Source organism: Notolabrus celidotus, chromosome 21, assembly GCF_009762535.1.
Source record: "Notolabrus celidotus isolate fNotCel1 chromosome 21, fNotCel1.pri, whole genome shotgun sequence".
Classification (NCBI taxonomy): domain Eukaryota; kingdom Metazoa; phylum Chordata; class Actinopteri; order Labriformes; family Labridae; genus Notolabrus; species Notolabrus celidotus.
Window position 1 is genome coordinate 7,317,280 of NC_048292.1, and position 14,974 is coordinate 7,332,253.

General features: G+C 37.5%; 2 protein-coding genes across 2 annotated transcripts; both read right to left on the minus strand.

The window, feature by feature from the left end:
* Nucleotides 1-2,800: 2,800 nt before the first annotated feature.
* On the minus strand, nt 2,801-5,496 carry mrpl42 (mitochondrial ribosomal protein L42). The gene is made up of 5 exons (XM_034673620.1): nt 5,348-5,496; nt 4,162-4,225; nt 3,661-3,745; nt 3,144-3,307; nt 2,801-2,922 (listed from the first exon to the last, which is right to left on the minus strand). The coding sequence occupies exons 1-5, from the start codon at nt 5,424-5,426 to the stop codon at nt 2,877-2,879; spliced, it is 438 nt and encodes a 145-aa protein (XP_034529511.1). The 5' UTR covers nt 5,427-5,496; the 3' UTR covers nt 2,801-2,876.
* An 842-nt stretch (nt 5,497-6,338) lies between these two features.
* Nucleotides 6,339-14,553, minus strand: pwp1 (PWP1 homolog, endonuclein). Its single transcript, XM_034674092.1, has 15 exons — nt 14,346-14,553; nt 12,045-12,103; nt 11,697-11,869; nt 11,494-11,579; nt 11,194-11,290; nt 10,928-11,038; nt 10,668-10,798; nt 10,290-10,360; nt 9,776-9,872; nt 9,605-9,666; nt 9,389-9,500; nt 7,932-8,022; nt 7,616-7,737; nt 7,397-7,502; nt 6,339-7,215 (listed from the first exon to the last, which is right to left on the minus strand). The coding sequence occupies exons 1-15, from the start codon at nt 14,409-14,411 to the stop codon at nt 7,121-7,123; spliced, it is 1,479 nt and encodes a 492-aa protein (XP_034529983.1). The 5' UTR covers nt 14,412-14,553; the 3' UTR covers nt 6,339-7,120.
* Nucleotides 14,554-14,974: the final 421 nt, after the last annotated feature.

Below are 14,974 nucleotides of genomic sequence, written 5' to 3' on the forward strand. Positions count from 1 at the left end.
AAAAACAAACAATAAAATCATAAAATCAAGAAGAACAATAAGATAAAATAAAGTTAAACAATAAAAAATAAAAAATAAAAATAAAAAGGCACTAAAACAAGAGCAGGGTCTCATGCTGAGTCGAAAGCCAGGGAATAAAAATGGGTTTTAAGACGAGTTTTAAAAGTGGACAGTGAGGGGGCTTGTCTGACAGCTAAAGGAAGATCGTTCCACAGTTTGGGAGCAGCGACAGAAAAAGCCCTATCCCCCCTGAGCTTCTGTTTGGACCTCAGTACCTCCAGGAGCAGCTGATCAGCTAACCTGAGGCACCGAGCAGGGGCGTAGAGATGGATCAACTCAAAGAGGTAGGGCGGGGCGAGACCATTTAAAGATTTAAAAACAAATAAAATAATCTTAAAATGGACTCTAAAATGCACAAGCAACCAGTGGAGGGAGGCTAAAATGGGTGTTATGTGCTCCCTCTTACGTGCTCCAGTTAAGAGGCGAGCGGCTGCATTCTGGACCAACTGGAGACGTGCGAGGGAGGACTGACTGATTCCTAAATAAAGTTCATTGCAGTAATCCAGCCGGGATGTGACAAAGGCATGGATTACTGTTTCAAAGTAGGAAAGGCTTCACTTTTGCCAGCTGCCTAATGTGAAAAAAACTGGACTTTACTATAGAGCTGATCTGCTGATCCATCTTAAAATCACTGTCAAGCTTAAAACCCAAGTTTGAGACTTCCGACTTAAAATACACAACCAAAGGGCCCAGATCAACCAAAGTTTAGGAAGACTTTGATGTCTTCAAGGCACGCAAGAAGTGGTGAGAGGGAAAAGGCATTTTTCTTTTTCAGCGGCACATATATTTGACTGTCATCAGCGTAGCAGTGGAAGGAGATGCCATGCTTTCTCAGGATGGAGCCGAGGCAGTAAATACAGTGAGAACAGCAGTGGACCTAAAATGGACCCCTGTGGAACCCCATACAGAAGCGGAGCTGAGTCAGAAACAGAGTTTCCAATGCGATACCCTGGCAGAATTGGTGATTTTTTTTGGCCATTTTTCAGAGAATATGAATGATAAGAGAAAAACTGTTTTTTCACTCATGGTTAGAGGTTGGGTGAAGCCATTTATTGTCAAACAACTGTGTTTACTCTTTTTATATCATAATGACAACAGAAACTCCCCAAACGACCCTGATCAAAAGTTTACATACCCTGATGATTTGGGCCTGATAACATGCACACAAGTTGACACAAACGGGTTTGATGGCTATTAAAGGTACCCATCATCACCTGTGATCTGTTTGCTTTTAATCAGTGCGTGTGTTTATAAAAGGTCAGGGAGTTTCTGGGCTCCTGACAGATCCTTGCATTTTTCATCCAGTGCTGCGCTGACGTTTCTGGATTCTGAGTCAGAATCAGAATCAGAATCAGCTTTATTGGCCAGGTATGCTTGAACATACAAGGAATTTGACTTAGGTAAACTGTGCTCTCTTTGTACAAGGCATAAGAATAAGGCATACAAATAAAAATAAAATAAAAATAATAACAATAACATCAGCTATAAATACAAAAGAACAACAACTAGGCATGACTAATATGTACAGGCAAAAATATATGATAAAAGTGCAGTGGTGAGTAGCAGAGGTAGTTTTTACATTAAAAAAATAATAGTTAAATAATACAAAAAATAGAAATATGGAAGGAGCAGCACCCTGTTGCAGAATTTGCCCTCCCTTGTGGTTTGGAATGTAATGGGTAGGAAGAATTTCTTGATATTTCTGTCTGTTGATGTTGCCATCCACTCTGTAGATCTCTCACACACCCTATACTGGACGTAGCCCCAAACCATGATTTTTTCCTCCAACAAACTTGGCTGTTTTCTGGGTGAATATTGGGTCCATGCGGGTTCCAACAGGTCTTCTGCAGTATTTGTGGTGATTGGGATGCAGTTCAGGCGATGGTTCATCAGAAAAAAATCATCCTTCTGCCACTTTTCCACTATATCCTTATGTGACAAGATTTATGTCAAGCAGTGTACACATGTACTGTATATGCTTTTAGTTTTTCTTCTGAGGTTTGATCTGCTAATTACACAGTTGTATTACATCAAAGTACAAGTTGGCACTTCCTAATGTTCTCCTTGTTATGGTACTTCAATCAGAAACAGTACCAGGGAGCTACATGTGTGGCTGCATTACTCTTTTTTAGTTTGAGTTTCAGGGCATCAGATGGTTTCTTCTCCAAGAACCACCTTATATTTACTCATTCATCTTCAGCTAAAATTAAATATGATGGAAGTTCTGTTTTGATTATGAGATCAATGATGAATATAGCACCTAAACTGTGCTGATAGCTGATTTAATACTCACCCACTGCTTCCCTCTGGATGCATATTTAATTTCTGCTGCACAAACTTCATTGCAAAAAAACACAACTGTTTTGAAAGTCCTAATCAACTGAGTCTATTGACTGTAAGGAAAACAGATTAACTATATATACGGCCCCTAAAGTATTTAGAAATGCTTTAAGATACAAACATCCCATGAATAGGCCAATAACCATTTCAGGCACAGGTAGTAAATACAAATTGGACTTGAGGGGCCACATGACAAGAACAAAACAACAGGGTGTGTCAGATATAAAAAAATCTGTTTTGCATTCAGATGCCAGAATCAAAACAACTACAAGGTACAATTCATTTTCTTACATTACAACAGAACTGATTAAAAACTAATGCAGTAATTCTATACAGAATTGTAAAGCTACTTCAATGTTCAATTTCAACAGCACCGACTCAAGAACTCATCACAACCGACTTCATATTTTACAGTTTATTTAACATTATGATGACAATGACACAAACACAAACCAAATAAAGTCCTGTGGATTAAATTATCTGTCCTTTGGGGGATCCTTTTTAATGCGTCTGGTGCGGTACCTGTGAAAAATAAAAGAGGAAAATCCAATGTTACCATTCTCTGAAGAGGGACTTTGAAAGAGCGGAGGTATTTTCTTTAATGGTGCAGTTAAAGAGGAAAATAAAGTAAGCGCTAGTCTTTGTTGAAATTTTTTTTTTTTCTAAATCACTGTATTATAAATCAAGCCTCTGAACCTAAGTGGTGTCAGGGGCAATAATCAATGTTTGTAAAGTGTACTCACTGTCCGAATGGATACCAGCGGTGTTTGGTGGTGTGAAACATCTTGCTCAGCTCCTCTATAGTGGGACCCTTTTTGTCCTTCAGCACCTCCTTGCTGAGGTGAGCCTTTAGAACCTGGTCGTGGGTCTCAGCCGGGTTTGTCAGGGGGTCTGGACGCTCTATAGGCTGCAAAAATTAAATTTTATGAACAAATCTTACATGGCAAAATAAATGTAAAAATACAGCAATCCTGCAACATATTTCACACTGATTTACATCCTTGGAGCAGTGTGGGATCAGGCTAAAGCTAAATAATTGTTGCTTCATACTGCGCCAGAACTCTTCTTCAAATTCAGATTTAAAAGCAACGAAAGTCTTTTGGATTTACTGCCTAATGAAACAGAAGTCTTCATGAAAAAAAAAGCCTCTGAATTCTCTCTCTTGTTGAAAAGATCCAACACGACAAAATCATTGAAACAGATTCTGTCATCAGACAAATGGGACATTGATATTTATGCATGGAAACTTTAAACCCTTACCTGGGTAAACTCATAGGGAATGTCGACAGTTGGATGGTAGCACACTACGGTTTTCCCATCTGAAGTCACGCCAATTTCCACATTACTAAAATCAAGACAACAGAATGTTAATATCGGAATTGCAATTTATCATCTTTATTACATATCAATCACTTTAATATCATTTAAGACAGCCACTGCAGTCCTTTAAACTCAAATACACAACTGCTGTGAGACCTCAAGTCTTAAGCTAAGTGAAATCTGAGAAACCTCAAAATATAAACTATGTCCCACATATAACGTGCATATTCTCAATTGTTTTTAATATTTATTTACTTAAACATGTTTGATATTCTGTATTTATTTAGTTAATAACTAACAAACCCTTATGGGCCAACAATAAAGCTGCCTTTTTGTGTTTGAAAAAAACTAACATTACATTTGTTGTAGTTCAATAAGTGAGTTTGATTGCTTTAATTACTTCATGAAAATGTTCTTTAAAAAACACAACTCTTTACATACCTGTTGGGACCGTCAAGTGAAGGACCACTGATACCGGACTTGTGTCGCACTGGCACCAAACATGCTGCAGAGAAACATAGAGCAAACATGTGAGATCTACTGATACCATAACCAGGGGCGTCATACTGTAGTGGGGGAAAAGTGGGACTGACTACCTAGGGCCCAAGTGGGGAGGGGGGCCCTTCATGGGCCTGAAATAAAATGTGTTTTCTACTACGCTTTCCTTTTTTTGTGTTATAACTTCAATAAGATAACTTAAATTGTCTGAATAACTAAACAAACATTCAGAATTCTTTCTGGAAAAAAGGTGAGTCTCTTCCTGTAGTCTAGATTGATCGGCTCCATGAGATGTGCGTCTCATGCCTAAAGTGGGGTCATATTTTCATAGCATCAAGTGTGGCTGAATCTGACTGAAAGTAAAGTTTAGGTTTTTAGAGTTTTATTTGACTTCATGAGGTTAGATTATACCAAATAATTACCCCTTGTTGTTATTCAAAGAGTCAATTGGCTTCAAATAATCTTGTTTAAAGAGGTGGACAGTCTGAAGGTCAATATTGTGCAGGTACATTTGGAGAAATTGTAAAAAATATATATTGATATGTAGCTTAGATATGAGTCAGTTAACCAGGATAGCTTTAAGCATATATTTTTGTTTAATGCAAATAAACAAGTATTAAAGCAGCTATGTTATATTCTGTAGGGTTGGCTGTGATGATGGGGCCCACTGAGATATCTTTTCAGGGGGCCTATAATTCCTGGTGACGCCCCTGATCATGGGATTAACGTATTTCGGAGGAAGAACCTTAAATCTAAGAGTCATATTTTAGTGTACAAATCTTCTGCAAACTATCATTCTTGCTATGCTTCAAAGGTAGCCTATAGTAGGACCTACAAATGACAACAAATAATAAGTCGTGGTTTATCATTAGAAGTAGCTACAATTACCTTTCCCATCATACGAGTATAATATTACCCTATCGTAATAATAAAGACATCACAGTCTTTTCTCAAATCTGGAAAATGATAGTAGTGGCAATGCTGTAACATGTTAATGTTTACTTCATCTTGTGTAATTTCAAGGTTAGCCCCTGTTAGCATAGACAGCGTTACTTTAATAACAATAATAAATGAGCCTCAGAATATTTCCCCTCTAAGTTGTATTTCTAGGGCATAAAATACAACTTACTTTGTGCTCGTAATAGTGTGTTCCCGTTGGAAAGTCTTGTTAGTAGGCTGTGCAGCCTGCACAGATGACCCGACGCCATGCTCACTTCAGTTATCGTCGAGTGTGCATCACCATTATGGTTCCGTGTCACCACTCACTCAGCTTCGTTCCGCTCTTCAATGGACGGAAGGGACTAGTGCTGTTTATGAATTCCAAGTCTCCTCACTTTTCTGACTGCTTAAAAAATACAAATCAGCTAGCTATTTACTTTTACTTTTATTTTCTTTTTACTTTTACTTTTATTTTATATTAACTTTTACTTTTACTTATATTTTATTTTTACTTTTACTTTATTTTTACTTTTACTTTCATTTTATATTTACTTTTACTTTTACTTATATATTTTTTTTACTTTTACTTTTACTTTTATATTTACTTTTACTTTTATTTTATTTTTACTTTTATTTTATATGCAACAGTGCAAAGACATAAAAGTGCTCGACATTAAACAGAACATAAAAGAAAAGAAGAGAAAAGAAAAGAAAAGAAAAGAAAAGAAAAGAAAAGAAAAGAAAAGAAAAGAAAAGGTAGTTTTTGAAAGCAATAATCAAATAAAGTTAACAGGTATAGACTACCTTACACAAAAAAAGAGTTTAAGGAAAGAAGAAAAAAATGGTTGGACTATAAATGATGATCACAAAAAGAAGAAAACCAGACCCAAGGGAGGAAGCCCCCCCATTTACTTTTTGTAAAATTACTTGAATTAAAACCCAAACATTTCCATCCACTGTGATTTCACAGGACAGGATATTACAGCATATTCATTATAAAATGACTGGTCAATGGTTTTAACTAATGGTTCAAGTCACCATGTCCTTACACAAGTTACAGAACTTCAGATGGTAACATTCAAAATAAAAGCTTCCCCTTTGTCACAACATACCCCCACTGTGACTTTGCAGACCATCTGAGAGTTGCAGACTCCAAACAGTAGAAAACAGGTCACACGTTATTAACTGCATTTATGTATTTATTGAAGTTATAGTTTTTCAAAGAGTTTATCATTTCTCAAAATATTTCATTTCACCATTTATTTCTACCAGGACACCCAGGTAAAGAAATGTGGCAATGTACACATTATCATCCATCATATTTACTTCATGTTCCAGTAATAACAAGTTCATTTTAGTTGCTCCTTAGACTTCCAATTTACATCAGATGATCATAAATTATAACCCCAGAACACAAAACGAACATAGAGGAAGACAAACATAGAAATAAACTGATTCGAATTGAGAAAACTACGAAAATGAACTTGCTTAAGTTGAGATCTTGTAAAAACAACCTGAAATCACTCATTATCATGGGAGCCAGTAAATATAATGTTCAGATAAAAGTCCGTTCAGGGCAACTGAAAGTTGTGTTAGTACTTTATAACACAGCTGTAAATTCAAGAAGAAAGGCCAAATGAGACAGATCTCAAAAGAACTGAAAAAATTGAGGATGAATTTAATATCTTCTTCCAACCTAGAAATCAAAAATAAATTCACTTTTATGAATACAAGAAACATTTTCTTGGGTTTTAGATATCTTAAATATCAAGACAAGTGGGACAAGTTCCTGAATTCCAATTTTTCACTCTGACGTCCCTTTCCCAAATCCTTCATGGTGGCAGCTCTCATTTATTTCAATCCTTTTCCCAGATGAAGGCACCAGCAAGCGAACCAGCCTGAGTGTTTTTGTCTATTCTCAGTTTATTCATATTTACAGTCTGTTGATGCATCCAGAGTAACACTAGGAGACCTCCATCTCTGCTGTGGCTGCTGAACTCGATGCCTGTGATCCTGTGTTGGGCACCAGGCGTTCTCGACTGCCGAACACCTCAGCAACTGAACACAGATCCATCACAACACGTGAGATTCATACATTTAAACACTGACTTTGTGAGTGAAGATCAGGAGTGATTCTCAGAGTATGACATGTGGAGATATTTAAGCTTTTATGGGATTTTAGTGATCAGAACATATTTTAAGAAGTTAAGAAAAGCATTTGGAGGTAGATTTGAATTACCTGCCGCAACATCACTTATGTCCCAAACTCGCAAGCCATCCTTCTGCCCCCCAAAGGCGTAGACAAAAGGCAGATCAGGGCAACACGAAGCACAGAACAGCACACCCTGTTCACAAAGAGACAAGTATGTATGACTCCTTTTACACACACTGACTTCAAGACATATGTTAAAGGAAAAGACAAATAAAAGCTCTTTTGTGTGTATATGTAACTTCTTACCATTTTCATATCCCGTGTGTGGACCAGGTTGGGTTTGTTCCCCAAAATGTCCCAAACCTTCACGTGTTTGTCGCTTGATGCAGTGACCAGACATCCTTTAATCTGGCTGCTGAGGTTCAAACCTGTGGTGACATTAAGAGAAGGTAAGATTTCATATTAAAAAGATAATAGATCCATCACACGGTAAAGCTATTACAGGTAGCTCAGCCGCCAATCAGAAACTGGTTTCAGCAGTGAAGTTAGAATTCTCTTTAACCCGCTATGCTCTCTTGTTTGGGTTCATGGTCTCAGGATGTTTTTCTTTCCTTCAACCTACCTGAAACTTCCTCATCGTGAGCCCTCAGTGTGAACACAGGTTTATCTGAGCGTGCGTCGAGACAGTAGACAAATCCATCCTCTGTGCTGGCCTAGAACACAAAAAATCATTTGATGTAGAGCTGAACGAAGTAAACAAAGGCTTCAGTATATACAGAAGTTTACTTCATCACTACAGACTACAGATCTTTAAAGGTACAGGAGGCTCTGCATGTGCTTTCACTTTTGAATGACTCCTCCTCCAAACAGTACAAAAGACAAAAATAAACCCTGTAACACACATCTGAGTTTCAGATGGATTTACTGACCATTATTACATATATACAGATTACACTGATAACTCATTTTCCCACAATGCACCTAATTTGAGGAGAGATTTAAGGGGAATGTTGACACTGTTGTTGAAGGCATCACTATAGTATTGTAAAGTAAACAGTCCATTGTTTAGTAGGGCTGTCAACGAATATATATAATATATTCGAATATTTAAAAAAAAACGGAGATTCGATTGTGAAAATGAATATTCGACTGTGGAAAAAAACACATCAGCGGCTGTTTTGCGAGTGGGCGCACTGCATGACGGGTCAGGGACAGGTCACAGGAGTCCCACATGCACGGCAGAGAGAAATCTTTCCGTCCCCGGATCCTCAGTGCGCTCTGAACGCGTCTTTTTCTCCGCTGGGAACATAGTGAATAAAAAGAGATCGGGCCTCTTCACATGACCGTCTCGTGTTTTTGGCAAATAACCTGTCCGGCCTAAGACCCTACATTGACAGTGGACTAAAAGAGCCCGACAATCAGTGACACTCGGATAAAATGCAGTTTTTCCTCTTTTTTAATACAAGCGCCAAGAATGTAAGTGGACTACTTTTTCGTTTTTAACTTTAACTTCAGTTAATGTTAATATTTGCTTGAATCACTGAATGAAGCCTGCCTATATTAGGGACAAGAGTCGGAACCTTTAATTGCTCGCATAAGTCTTGTTCAGCACTCACTCAGCGCATTGCGCACAGAGAGGGGAGGGGGGGGAGCGAGCGAGAGGTCTACGGTCTTAAAAGTGTTACGGTATAGACCATTAGGTCATATACTTGTTTTGTAATGTGTAGGTATGTTTTAGCCATGTTAAATCTGAAATCTCCTTTTATTAGTTTGTCCACCTGTTATTGACATAATGCGCAAATATAGATATTGGAATGGTTCGAACCTTTGGTTTTTTTTTAGAGCGAATATTCGATTGTCATTTTGGAGCAATTTTGACAGCCCTATTGTTTAGAGGCAAGTGGAATGCCAATTAAACATAATGAAAATAATAATAATAACAATAACAATAATAATAATAATAATAAATAAATACAGCAAAAATGGTAAACCTGGCATCCCAAAAAATCAAACTTCTCCAGTCTGAGAAGAACACTGTCATGGTGAACCATTGAAACCATTAAGATCATGATAACCCACCAGGAAGTTGCACGGTGAAAAGTGGTTCCACACCAGACGCTCCACTTGACCACTGAACCTCCAGGTCCGATAGCTGTTGTCTGGACTGCGGCAGTCATACAGGACTGTTGTCCTGAAAGAGAGAGGGTTACTCCACAACTCATAAAGACAAAAAAACAAACCTGTCTGAACTCTGAAGTCTGTGGACGAAAAAAGATGATAGTAAAGTAAACCTACTTGTCATAAGATCCAGACAGCAGGGTCTGTGCCTCAAATGGGTGGAAGGATAACGTCTGAACCTAGAAAACAAAAGATGCTTCTTTCAGAACCCGAAGTCTGGGAATTCGTGGAATGTAACGCCAAACACAGACTGTGGATCACATCACGCATCTTTTTCTCACTCTGTACCTTATCTGTGTGACGGCGCAGAGTCGTGGCTGGCTTGCCTTGAGTAAGATCCCACAAAATAACTGTGTCATCTGCTGATCCACTGGCCAACACATTCCTAAGAAAAATGGAAAAATGTTTAATTTAAGATTTACTTTACTTCAGGTGTATCATAGGAATAACTTATACATAAATATTCTGTTCTTTTGTGTTTTGTTTGTTTTTGTTGTTGTTATATCTTGGCTCACGTTATTGAACATGCAATGTTTTGTTTTGTTCTTTTAAATGTGCAATAAATAAATAAATACAATTAATTAATTAATTAATTAAAAAAAACTTAGTATAGTATAAAAAAACGAACATAATGTGATTATATGTACACACTCACAGAGATGTTGAAAAAAAAATATATAACTACAAAACAATAATATATAATAAATTAGATTAAATGTCACACAAAAATTAAAACACAATAAAATAAACAAATACATACATTTAATTAAATTTAATTGAGGGACATCTTGATAATACTGACCTGACCAGTTTGTTCCAGGATAAATCCAGCACTGCGTCTGTGTGGCCCTCATCTGGCTCTGCTGCTGCCCCCTGAAATCAATGAAAACAAGCAGAAATGTGTTAATGATATCTTAATTTAATTTTTAATTAATTAATTAATCTTAATTAAAATACATAAACAAAAACTGAAAGAGGAAACAGGAAGAATCATTTTTCTATGGTGAAAAAAATGTTGAAAATAATCCTGCCTTTCATTTGATGTCAAAAGGCAACAGAAACATGAATAGACGACTTCACCTTTACAAGATTGTACTCAAAAAAATGTCCATATTAATCACATTTCAACCACCTCTCTATAATAGTGCTAAAGTGAGACCGTATGCAACCAGGCTCGTACCTTCTTGCTCTTCTTCTTCTTCTTGGACGCCTTTTTGCTCCCAAGGGAGAAGACCGGCTCCAAGCAGTCCACCACATCCAGGTCCCACACATCTATCTGTGGTGTCATGTTGCCCACAGCAGCATAGTTAGCTGTATCAATGACATGCAGAGCAGGACAAAGTCAGGGAAGCACATGTTTAAAAACTTCTCATCAGAAGTGAGCTTTCTGTTGGCCCCACATTAAAAGCAATGTTTTGGTCAAAACTTCATCTTTCTCACCAGCTCCTTCTCCAGGATTAGGGTCGAAGTTCAACCACTCCACACACAGAGGGTAAGCCGGTAGCAGAATATCATGATGAACATACATGGAGTCCTCCTCTGAGTTATAAACTGGAAAGCAAGAGATCAATTAGGAAGAGATTTACAAATTATCTGATGGAAAAACTCAAGGGAAGTCATAACCTACACATTTTGTCTTTATCGAATCAACACGTCATGCATTAAGCGTCTATTAAAGGCAAGAAAACTTTACAAAAGCTACTTACTGTGGATCTCCAAGTTGCAGCAGTCCTTCTCCGCCCTGCCAGACAGGATGAGATTATCACCGGGTTTAATTTGGAAGTCGTCTCGCTCATACTGGTCCTACAGGGGAGAAAAAAGTTGGCCTTGTGAAGATGCAGATGAGGTAAGCTGAGCACAAAAGTTAAATTTTCAGCATTCTTTTGTAGATTTGTAGTTCATTTTTCTAAATTTTGATAATCAAATGTTTGTTGTTGTTGTCTCTAGGCTATAGGTACAACTTCAAGTGGGACTGTATAGAATTTGTAATCTTTTAAGGAGCTCACTGTATCTTTGATGGTGATGTAAGGATCCTCTTCATTACAGCTGAACACTGTGAGACCAGCCAGACTGTCACCCAGATTAGCAGTCACTAAATAAAAACAATAACAAAGAAAGTAAGTCTAAATACACAACTAGTCACAACTGACACACATTAGTCTGTGAACACCAAAAATACACATCAAACCCCCCCACCCCCGGTCTTTACCTGAATCCTCTTCGTCATATCTATCCAGGCCATATTCTGCTAGCTCATCCTCTTCCTCTTTCTCTTCTCCTTTTTCATCCTGTGGAGCTTCAGCAACTTCTGTATTGCTATTAGGATCTGAAGAAATACCTTCATCATCCTCTTCTTCTTCTTCATCCTCGACAGCTAGTGCTCTGATTTAGGAAAGATGATGAATAAATGAAACAGAAGAAACAGGAAAATGCTGCTGAAGAACACACACCATTTCTTTAATCAGCTCCTTCTGATTGGGGATGCTAATGTTTCTTTCATTCAAAGACATAAAGTAAAGGCAAACACTGCAGTAGTGAGTGTTTCAGTCTTACATACCCCAGCTCCTCTTTAGTTTCAGTGATGATGCGTTGGAGCTCCTCTTGGCTTAACTCAACCTGAAGATTCAAAGTTTTAAGAAGTGGTTGAGACAAGACATTTGCGTTGGTGTCAAATACAAGAGATAGATCAAGTACATTTTTTTCTAGTCAAGTGTGATTGTCAGATAAGCATTATTATTTGTTTGCAGAATAATCTGCTAAATTTTAAACATTTACACAAAATGTCTTCACCCTCCTATTATCCTTGGGGTCAATTGGACCCCGTTCAATGTTTAACGTCTCTAAATTAATGACTAACATCATTTTTTTTGGCTTCATATTTCATGACTTTTCCTAATTTGATGGGGACAACTGGGAAAACTTAAAGTTAAAATGTTGATATTTTCCAGTTTCCAGTAAAAAAATATTATGCATCGCTGTTCTTTGGGGTCAGTTTGACCCCAGGCTGGTTTAACTGTATATAGCACAATACATATCAACATTTTACATACATTTGTTTTGGTTGTTTTGGATGATATTGAGGTCACTATAACCAAGGACACTTCCTCATGTGACTGAAGGAGCTAGGATCCAACCGCCAACCTTTAGATTGGGTTATAATTATGGATGCACGATATTGGATTTTGATATCCGATATGCCTGATTTTACAACTCATTTAGCCGATTACCGATAACGATATTTTTTTTCCAGCACACCTCATCAATTCTCTTCTGTATTGGAATTAGCGTACAGTAATATGGTGATACTCTTATCATATTTGTTGTGTAATATTCATTTCTTGTGCAAAATAAGAAAAATACTTAAAGCTGCATATTTATTTATGACAATTGCCTTCAAACAAAATTCATACAAAAAGATATATCCTACTTAAAACTTGGATGATGCTCTCCCTGAGACAATCATAACAAAACCCACAACCAGGGCAAATTTGGCCAATTTCACATTTGAAATAGTAAGTAAACCTAACCTCTGTTCACAGGGAACATGTGAAAAGTGCAACTGTACAGCAATTAAATCCAAATTCAATAAAATGGTTTAATCTCTGACAGTAAATGTGCCTACATTAGTCAGCTACATGTACCTTACAGACTGCTGCTTAAATTCAAATTTAACTTAAAACATGAGCCCAACATGTGTGCAGCAGCCCATCATGTTATCGGTTCATTATATCGGCTGATATCGGCGTGTTGGCCGATATCCGATAGTTCAAGAAAGAAGAAAGGTACTTTATTGATCCCCAGGGGGGAAATTCAATTTTTTCACTCATGCTATTTTTGGACATGCTACACATACAGTTTTTTTTTTTTTTGGTATATCCATACAAATGCACAAACATGTAGTGAACATGCTTAGGGAGAGATGTCAGACGATACTGCCATTGACCAGCTCACCCCGAGCAGTTGGGGGTTTGGTGCCTTGCTCAAGGGCACCTCTGCAGTGCCCAGGCAAGTGAACCAGCACCTCTCCAGCCACCAGTGCACTTGCCAAACTTCGTCCATACTGGGACTCAAACCGGCGACCCTTCGGTTCCCAAGCCAAGTCCCTATGGACTGAGCTACTGCCGCCCCAAAGCTAAGTGACCCGGACAGGGATTGTAAAGCCAATATCGGCCGATACCGATAATGTGCCAATAATATCGTACAAGGCAGGGTGGACGAGAGCATGACAAACTTGCAGCAGCTTGATGTTCTGTTTTACAAATAAAGTTATTCTAAATGCTTTAAATTGTGTTTATGGTTGAAACATATTTCACTTAAAGGGCTATTTAGGTAGTCAACAAAGAAACATAAAGTACCTGACACATAAACCTGGGTAACAATCCGTTTCTGGAGGTTGCTGGGGTCAAATTGACCCCAAGGATAAAATATGTTAGTAAATTTGAGGGTAACAGGAGGGTTTAACTTTAAAAATAACCAAATAACAAAATATGTACTCCACAGATTTCACATTTGCATTTTTCTTTGTTACTTCTCCAAAATGTGCCTTTATTATTATATTATTATTATATTATTATTCCACTACTATGATCTATGTATAGTACAGAGACTTACAGTATTACCAATATCTAGCACAGTCACAGCTAACTACTAGTGCTAAATAATACTAGTTACATTACATGTCGTTGTGTTACACTGCAGCCTATGTGTTGACAGCAATAATTAAATTGTCTCAATAGCTATATTAAATTAAATATAACAGCTATCCTCGTTTAAATCCATGCACGAATGTGATAAACCTGCCCTGTTGACATATTAGCCGCTACCCGGCTAATGTTGGCTAGCCAAAACCATTACTTACTTTGTCAGGGGTTTCCTTGGCAACGCCTCTCCCCACCCATCCGACACAAGTAATCTGGGAGCTCATTATTGGAATACGGAGTTTTTTTTATCAATGAAACTGAGTAAAATACACAAACGTGTTTGTTACAGACAGCCTTCAAAACTGCTATACCTCAGGAATGCACACAGGAGGCGTACATGTGAGCGAAAACGGACCTCACGTCGCATATACATGACGTCATTAGAGCATTTAAAAAATTTGCCTGAGTATAAATCATAAATATTGTATTTTTTACAGTCTATGATTGTACGCTGACTTTTCCATTTAGCATTTTATACAACTGAGATAATTTTATTCAGTGGTGGACAAAGTACACAGCTTCATTACTTAAGTCAACAAAGTATAGATCCTCCTGGTAAAATATTACTCCAATACAAGTGAAAGTTGTTCAGTCAAATTATTACTTGAGTTAAAGTACTGAAGTACTTCCTTTTAAAAATACTTAACTTCAGAGTACTTCTTAACAAATCTCAAAACGTTGTATTTTCACAAAGCATGAGTGCAGTCAGGAATACATAGGAGTACATTCTATCATTCTGTTGCATTATGTTCATTTAGAAACCATTACTTGAAATCTCTAAAAACTA

Coding starts and splice junctions, on each gene's coding strand:
- mrpl42 (XM_034673620.1), bottom strand. CDS start 5,426: ATGGCGTCGGGTCATCTGTGCAGGCTGCACAGCCTACTAACAAGACTT. Junction 3,746..4,161: donor TCACTTGACGGTCCCAACAG/GTATGTAAAGAG, acceptor TCTTGATTTTAG/TAATGTGGAAATTGGCGTGA. Junction 3,308..3,660: donor TTCCCTATGAGTTTACCCAG/GTAAGGGTTTAA, acceptor TAATTTTTGCAG/CCTATAGAGCGTCCAGACCC.
- pwp1 (XM_034674092.1), bottom strand. CDS start 14,411: ATGAGCTCCCAGATTACTTGTGTCGGATGGGTGGGGAGAGGCGTTGCC. Junction 12,104..14,345: donor CCAAGGAAACCCCTGACAAA/GTAAGTAATGGT, acceptor TTGAATCTTCAG/GTTGAGTTAAGCCAAGAGGA. Junction 7,503..7,615: donor ACACACGGGATATGAAAATG/GTAAGAAGTTAC, acceptor CTTTGTGAACAG/GGTGTGCTGTTCTGTGCTTC.